The sequence below is a fragment of the Coregonus lavaretus genome, assembly GCF_964263955.1.
Source record: "Coregonus lavaretus genome assembly, chromosome: 9".
NCBI classification, from domain to species: domain Eukaryota; kingdom Metazoa; phylum Chordata; class Actinopteri; order Salmoniformes; family Salmonidae; genus Coregonus; species Coregonus lavaretus.
Window position 1 is genome coordinate 3,775,948 of NC_139996.1, and position 9,006 is coordinate 3,784,953.

Below are 9,006 nucleotides of genomic sequence, written 5' to 3' on the forward strand. Positions count from 1 at the left end.
GAAAGAGGTGAGGAGAGAGGATGCGATGACAAATTGAGAAAGAATAAAACTCTCTATAGAAATGTAATCTCATTTAACCCAGAACTAAAAATCGAGCATAATTTGGTCAGATGCTCGAAACCATTTATGTTACGTAGTCCGTCCACAAGAGATTCATAGAAATACCCATTGCATTACTTCCTGCTCTCCTGCAGAGGGCACTGTTTCCATCTATTTTACCATCATAATCCCTCTCCTCTCCTCTCCTCTCCTCTCCTCTCCTCTCCTCTCCTCTCCTCTCCTCTCCTCTCCTCTCCTCTCCTCTCCTCTCCTCTCCTCTCCTCTCCTCTCCTCTCCTCTCCTCTCCTCTCCTCTCCTCTCCTCTCCTCCCCTCTCCACAGTGATCCAGTTTGGTTTCATCACTCTGTTTGTGGCCTCCTTCCCTCTGGCCCCCCTGCTGGCGCTGTTGAACAACATCATAGAAGTTAGAGTGGATGCCTGGAAGTTCACCACCCAGTTCCGGCGGCCCGTAGCATCTAAGGCCCACAGCATCGGAGCCTGGCAGGAAATACTCAACGGAGTGGCCGTCCTGTCGGTCGTCACCAACGTGAGTATGGCTGTTGGAGAGATGAGGAAAGAAGAGGAGAGGAGAGGAGAGGAGAGGAGAGGAGAGGAGAGGAGAGGAGAGGAGAGGAGAGGAGAGGAGAGGAGAGGAGAGGAGAGGAGAGGAGAGGAGAGGAGAGGAGAGGAGTGTTAAGGGATTTCCTTCTTATTCCCTCCTGATTCCTGGAATTGTACAACCGGAATTTCTGGATAACCTGGGAATTCTGGGAAAGTTACTGGAATTTTGCACTTGTTCTAGGAGTGCTAGCTTGGTCCCAGATCTGTTGGTGCTGTCTTAACAACTCCTATGGTCACAACAACTATAGGAGTTGGTTATACAGCACCAACAGATCTGGGACCAGTGGTTATGTCCATCTATAAACAAATTACTTCCCTCTTTTCTCAAACCCCCCCCCCCACCCCAGGCATTCATCGTAGCCTTCACATCAGACATGATTCCCCGTCTGGTGTACATGTATGCCTACAGCAACGATCTCTCTATGAAGGGCTACATCAGCAATAGCCTGTCAGTGTTCAACATTTCTGGGTTCTCTGACGACAACCGGCCTGAAGATGGAGAAAGTCCTGAATGGTTCAACAGCTCTGTCATCACCACCTGCAGGTAGGGTGTCTGTCTGTGTGCGTGTGTGTTTTAGAATACATTTAATGTGTATGTATTTCATGTATAGTTACCGTCACATGACTACCGCTACCCCCTGGCCCATGAGAAGCAGTGTGTGTTTTAGTATATACCTACTCCTCTACTTCTTCCTGTGTTCTATAGGTACCGTGACTACCGCTACCCGTCGGGCCATGAGAAGCAGTACTCTCACACCATGCAGTTCTGGCACATCCTGGCTGCCAAGCTGGCTTTCATCATTATCATGGAGGTAGGACAGACACATCCTGGCTGCCAAGCTGGCCTTCGTCATTATCATGGAGGTAGGACAGATATATCCTGGCTGCCAAGCTGGCCTTCATCATGATCATGGAGGTAGGACAGATACATCCTGGCTGCCAAGCTGGCCTTCAGCATTATCATGGAGGTAGGACAGATACATCCTGGCTGCCAAGCTGGCCTTCAGCATTATCATGGAGGTAGGACAGATACATCCTGGCTGCCAAGCTGGCCTTCAGCATTATCATGGAGGTAGGACAAATACATCCTGGCTGCCAAGCTGGCCTTCAGCATTATCATGGAGGTAGGACAGATACATCCTGGCTGCCAAGCTGGCCTTCAGCATTATCATGGAGGTAGGACAGACACATCCTGGCTGCCAAGCTGGTCCTTCATCATTATCATGGAGGTAGGACAGATACATCCTGGCTGCCAAGCTGGCCTTCATCATTATCATGGAGGTAGGACAGATACATCCTGGCTGCCAAGCTGGTCCTTCATCATTATCATGGAGGTAGGACAGATACATCCTGGCTGCCAAGCTGGCCTTCAGCATTATCATGGAGGTAGGACAGATACATCCTGGCTGCCAAGCTGGCCTTCAGCATTATCATGGAGGTAGGACAGATACATCCTGGCTGCCAAGCTGGCCTTCATCATTATCATGGAGGTAGGACAGACACATCCTGGCTGCCAAGCTGGACTTCATCATTATCATGGAAGTAGGACAGATACATCCTGGCTGCCAAGCTGGTCCTTCATCATTATCATGGAGGTAGGACAGATACATCCTGGCTGCCAAGCTGGCCTTCAGCATTATCATGGAGATAGGACAGATACATCCTGGCTGCCAAGCTGGCCTTCAGCATTATCATGGAGGTAGGACAGATACATCCTGGCTGCCAAGCTGGCCTTCAGCATTATCATGGAGGTAGGACAGATACATCCTGGCTGCCAAGCTGGCCTTCAGCATTATCATGGAGGTAGGACAGATACATCCTGGCTGCCAAGCTGGCCTTCAGCATTATCATGGAGGTAGGACAGATACATCCTGGCTGCCAAGCTGGCCTTCAGCATTATCATGGAGATAGGACAGATACATCCTGGCTGCCAAGCTGGCCTTCAGCATTATCATGGAGGTAGGACAGATACATCCTGGCTGCCAAGCTGGCCTTCAGCATTATCATGGAGGTAGGACAGATACATCCTGGCTGCCAAGCTGGCCTTCAGCATTATCATGGAGGTAGGACAGATACATCCTGGCTGCCAAGCTGGCCTTCAGCATTATCATGGAGGTAGGACAGATACATCCTGGCTGCCAAGCTGGCCTTCAGCATTATCATGGAGGTAGGACAGATACCTCTAGCTTCACTCCTGGAACCAGCCATAGAAATAAAACCTATAGAAAGGACTTTGAACCTCTCACCCTGGCAATTTGGCTGGTAAAGTCATGGGTACAACTCACTTGAATGGGGAGGCCCGATCTATAGATTATATTTCTATAGAACCACCAGTCATTTCAACCAGATTTGTCTCATTTTTTTTTTTACTAGTCAGTCACTTCATTAGAATAATTAAAATCCTTCAGCATTGGCATCTATCCCCAAACATAACTTTAATCTACAGTGAATTACAGTTGCGCTACTATATGTCCAGTGTGGATAGAAAACAGATCTACTATATTTCCAGATCTTTCTTTTTACTTAGTAGTCAGTCCCTAAATAGGAATAGTTGGATTCCCTTCCTGTAGATCTGCCTGTTTCTGTTTCTATGGTAACGATTCCCTTCCTGTTTCTGTTTCTATGGTAACCCTACAAAACGTTACTCTGGCTGCAGAGGTCACGCTGTATTTCCAGTGTGAGCCAAAGACTGACCTTTACGTTCCTGTTCCATCTCTTCCTGATTGGTTGATTGATTGATTGATTGATTGATCTCCTCCTCTTTCCTCTCTCAGCATGTGGTGTTTATGGTGAAGTTCTTCGTGGCGTGGATGATTCCTGACGTTCCCTCCGAGGTGAAGGCCAGGATTAAACGGGAACGCTACCTCATCCAGGAGTACCTCCACAACTATGAGGTGTCTTTCCACATAAAACATTCAACATGCACATAATAACATATTTATTTTGCTTTTATTTAACCATGTAAGCCAATACAATTAATACACACACACTTTCCAAACACATCATTCAAAACGGATATATTCATCCGGTGTTTTTCTGGATCTTTGTTTCTTTGACCTTCAGGTGGAGAAGCTGAAGATCCAGCTAAGCCAGAGGAACGAGGACTGCTGCTGCACCCCCGTGATCTACCCCGACATATCCCGACACGTAGTGCTGTCCCAGTGTCTCTAGCACCCGTCCTCGCCCTCTGCCCGCTCATTTGATTTTGGCTCGTGTTCATTAGGTCACACCACGGAAAATGTTTTAAAATGTTTTTCAACAGGAAATTTAAATTAGCATTTTTCATTGGACAAGTCCAGGTAGTGTGTACACCCTGTTTGAATCTGTTTTGTTTCCGTTTTGGTGCCTGATGAACAGGACCCTGGTTCAGGTTGGGCTGGGGCCTGGGCTGGTCTTAAGGAAATCTGTAGTATAAGGGCTCCGTCTGCTGGTGGAGTGGAGAGGAATCCTCAGAGAAATAGAGTACCTCAGTTGGAAGAAAGGCGCTACATAATACAATCCATCATCATCATCATCATCATCATCATCATCAAATACAAGAAGATACTACATTCAGTATGTCTTCAGTGCCAGATCCGTCCATGTACGGTCTATGGGATTTCAGATCTCCTCTTCAATCAACCACCAGTCAGTCCCGTCCACACTATAGCACTAGATCTATACTAACAACACAGGGAAGCAGAGAAACATGGCTGCTGCTTGCAGTAATCACACACCCTTGATTTTAAATCACTATGTCCATTTAAAAATCACTATGTCCATTTAAAAATCACTATGTCCATTTTAAAAAATCACTATGTCCATTTCATATTTTAAAAATGTCTCTCCATTTAGTGATCTCACTCTGAAGAAGTGGTTAGACTTTGCTGGTCATTTCACAATCACAAAATCAATGTGTTTAACGCCGGGCAGCTTCAACCAAGCGTCTCGTCTACCACACAGCCCTGTCTATGTTGATAAAGTTGTACGTGCTACTATTATAAAGCAACCAAAAGATGAAATGCCTTAATATTTTACTAATTAATTGTTAGATGAGTAAAAGAGGATACACACAACATTTCCTTTTACGAAAAAAAGATAGCGGTTAGAGTGCAGTATCATCACCATCATCATCATCATAAAATATTGCAGTATAACTGCAGTATAACTGCAGTATGCTGCAAATACTGCGTCCAAAATACCACAGTCGACTGCAGTTGCTGCACTTCTACTGCAGTTTCAAAACTGCAATCTTTTTTTGTACAGGTTTCCTTTTTCAGTCGTTTTTTTTATTTTTTTATGTTTTGTGTCCTTATATTGTTAAATCTTTCTTGAAAATGTTCATATTCAACAAAAATGCAATAAAGCTTATATCAGGGATTGAGGTCAGGTTTCTCCTAATGGGGTCCATAAAGAATTGTTCTAGTATAGTTGCTACAAAACAAGCAGATAATGTTGCATGAAAACAATCTTGTCAGAGGTTTTGAATGCCAAAAATGTTCATCCATTTAACTTCTTTTAGCTGCTTTAAAAAATATATATATATATATATATATATTTAAACAGGGAGTCACCATTTAGACCAGGGTCTCTTTCGCAATGGAGCCCTGCACATACAATTCATAGACAAATCTAAACTTTTTTTGACCCCTTTTTCGTGATATCCAATTGGTAGTTACAGTCTTGTCCCATCACTGCAACTCCTGCACTGACTCGGGAGAGGCAAAGGTCGAGAGCCATGCGTCCTCCGAAACATGACCCAGCCAAGCCGCACTGCATCTTGACCCACTGCTCGTCTAACCCGGAAGCCAGCCGCACCAATGTGTCAGAGGAAACACCGTACAACTGGCGACACAAGTCAGCGTGCACTGCGCCCGGCCCGCCAGGAGGAGTCGCTAGAGCGCGATGGGACAAGGACATCCCGGCCCGGCCAAACCCTCCCCTAACCCGGATGACATTCCTCAGCAAAATAGTTCCCCAATCAATATTTTAAAAAATTGCCCAAGTGGCATCAGAGCGTCCAATTACAGTGTCTTTTGCAGTTGGTTCCAGCAACGAGGTGCATTGTTTGTCGACTGAAGTCATAGATTATTGCTTTTGTTAAATTGCCCTCACTTTTTACACCTCAGTGTTGTCCACAGAGATATTATCCAAATAGCCAACTAAGCTACTGTCTAAACTAAGCCAATGGTCAGATGTGGGAAACTGTAATCTGCTTGTTGTAGCACAGTAGATTTCAGTGCCAGATGTGTTTTTTTTTTGTTTTTTTTTACAGTATATAACAATGTTTTCTAGGAAACTGTTGTGTGTTGCTTTAGATCACAGGAGGCTGCCTGCCCTCTATACTGCTTTGTCCTGTCAAGGCCTGTTGTACTGTATGCACTCATTCCAGATGTCAGGATTTGGACAGGAGAGGAGAGGAGAGGAGAGTGGGCAGTAGCAGCTGGTGCCTGTTTGTGGACTGAAGGAAAGATAAACATTATTCTCCTCTCCTGCCCAAATCCTTAACTGTGTGTGCTCCTGGAGAAGAGAGAGAAGAGAGAGAGGGGGAGAGAGAAGAGAGGAAGAGAAGAGAGATAGGAAGAGAGAAGAGATAGGAAGAGAGAAGAGAGGGAGGGGGAGAGAGAAGAGAGAGGGGGCGAGAGAAGAGAGAGGAAGAGAAGAGAGAGAGGAAGAGAGAGAAGAGAAAAGAAAAGGAGATCAATCTTTTTAATGTGCCTCTGTTTACCCACTCGTTAAGAGCTAGTGAATGTTTAGCTTGTCCTCAGCTACTTGGGCTTGTTATCTCCCTCCATCTCTCCATCCCTCCCTGTCTCCATCCCTCCATCCCTCCCTGAATCACCTGTTCCAGAGTTTATGAAAGCTTGTCTTGACTCCCCCCATCCCTCCCTCCTTCCACTGAAAACACATCAGTTATCATTTAGCCTTTCATCATGACTGTTTTTTTTATTCTATGTCCGTGATAAGAAGGAAAGATAAACATTATTTTATTGTTTTTGCACAAAGCACTTATAAATGACACTATCACAGATCTGTTTCTGCCGCTGACACAAATGGAGTTGGCAAGACAGCATATCAGAATATGATGAACCAGAGCTACCCAGACATAAACATGTCAGTCTACATTTTACTTTTTAGTCATTTAGCAGACGCTCTTATCCAGAGCGACTTACAGGAGCAATTAGGGTTAAGTGCCTTGCTCAAGGGCACATCGACAGATTTTTCACCTAGTCGGCTCGGGGATTTGAACCAGCGACCTTTCGGTTACTGGCACAACGCTCTTAACCACTGAGCTACCTGCCGCCCCGTGTCTAAATGCTGTAGCAGGGATTATTTTCTTATTATTATCATCAGTGGTTGGAGGCAGGGACCTAGCCTGAGTCTAGCCTGAGTCCTAGATCTGTTAGTGTTGTCTTGACAACTCCGTGAAAATGACAGCAATGGAGTTGGCAAGACAACACAAACAGGCTAACGGGACCATGTGAAATTATTTTATTTAAATTATTACTATTTATCTCATCAATATATAAATCGACAAGAAACAACGGTTGTACTGTAGATGTTTAAGAGATATATTTTAAATGGAATATATGAAATGGACATAAAATAGATCCCACTTTTAATTTCATGTTTATTATATATGTTTGCACTCTAGAGTTTCCAAAGAAGGAGAAAGGACATGGTGAAGCATGTAAATTAAATGGTGAAATCTATATATGTTCATCTTTTAGTTTAGTTTTTTTTTTTTCTGAATTAAGGATGTATCAAATGTACAGCATATGAAGTCATTTCATTTGACGTTTCTCTTTAAGATAGCTGGCTATGCCTCCGTCTCAGGCGTGAACAATCTTCTATAGTATGTTTGGTAGAAAATAAACGCAAATGTGTTTACAATATCAAGTGACATGTAAACACCAGTAGCCTATGTTTGACCGTTCACATGTGCCTTTCTATGCTGTGGGCTCTATGAAACGAATGCCTGTACTTCAAGTATCTCCACTCTCTATGTTCACTCTGTTTCAAAAAGATCTCAAAAAAGATCTCTGTTATTTTCATAATTCCTCCTCATAATCTCCCTTTACTTTTTATTTACATTATATTTCCTGTATATTTTATTGGTAATTGTTTTTTTTATTGCATGACTCTATTTTGTATTTTCCGCAATAAAATATAACTGTCAGTTTACAATGCTTACAGTATGTTGGATATGGATGAACTTGGTTTTGTTTTTAATTTGTTAGGCCTTTTCTATGATTGCATTTTGATACACTGCCCATGTGTCACGCCCTGACATAGAGTTGGCTAGTTGGTTCAGTCAGGGTGTGAATATCTATGTGTGGGAATTTCTATGTGGACATTCTATGTCATTGTATTTCTATGTTGGCCGGGTGTGGTTCCCAATTAGAGGCAGCTGTCGATCGTTGTCTCTGATTGGGGTTCATACTTAGGCAGCCATGTTGCCTATCTTTTAGTTGTGGGATCTTGTTTGTGTTTCCTGTTAGGCTTGTTGTGTGTAGCAAGGCACTTAAGCCCATAGGACTTCACGTTTTCATTGTTTTGTTATTTTCTCAAGTGTTTATTCGTCTTAATAAACATGTACGCATATCACGCTGCACCTTGGTCTGACCCGTCTCTCAACGATCGTGACACCATGTATGCAAAATGGTTTTCACTGTGTTGGACTGTATGCCTTGCTAAGAGAATAAAATACTAGATTCAAATGATTTAAAAATGTGTTTTCGGAAAATGTTGTCTATAATGCTTTAGAGCTTGAATGTGTTCAAGATACTGTACATATAAATTGTCTTAAATGTAACTTGCTGAAACCTGCAGATACCCTGATTGTCTCAAACACCAGATTGAAAGTGTTGTGGTTACAAGATGGATTCTGCGGTCTCTGTTCACACAAGCAGATGGCCTGAGTACAGTACAGATACACTTATTCAATATTTGTTCATGTTCACACACACACACACACACACACACTACTGCAAATTACTGCTTAATACCAATATAATGAACGTATGGTGGGGCAGCCAAGCATTGCCATGGAACACAACCAGCCAGGTCAGAACTGAGGCAAACGAACACACCTTGACATGGGCAACCATCAACCTCAGGTAAGTTGTTTATACCTTAAAGTATCCAAAGTAGAGGTTATTATAAAGCAGCACTGAAGCTTTTCATTACCTTTGGAATGTGTCCCTACTACAGTGAGGGTCGATAAGGCGTAATTATTAGCATGAAAAATAATAATGCAAGGAAGTGTTTAGTCTCATGGACACACTGTAGGATTAAATAATAATAATAATAATAATAATAACAATAATAATAATATGCCATTTAGCAGACGCTTTTATCCAAAGC

General features: G+C 43.3%; 1 protein-coding gene across 1 annotated transcript in view; it reads left to right on the forward strand.

Annotated features, from left to right (window-relative positions):
* ano5a (anoctamin 5a) overlaps positions 1-5,155 on the forward strand; it is a 29,593-nt gene extending 24,438 nt beyond the window's left edge. Inside the window, exons 17-21 of the mRNA XM_084168345.1 lie at positions 381-586; positions 1,008-1,204; positions 1,367-1,472; positions 3,435-3,554; positions 3,724-5,155. Coding sequence (XP_084024471.1) covers positions 381-586; positions 1,008-1,204; positions 1,367-1,472; positions 3,435-3,554; positions 3,724-3,831 — 737 coding nt within the window. The 3' untranslated portion in view covers positions 3,832-5,155. The remainder of the gene's footprint in view (positions 1-380; positions 587-1,007; positions 1,205-1,366; positions 1,473-3,434; positions 3,555-3,723) is intronic.
* Positions 5,156-9,006: the final 3,851 nt, after the last annotated feature.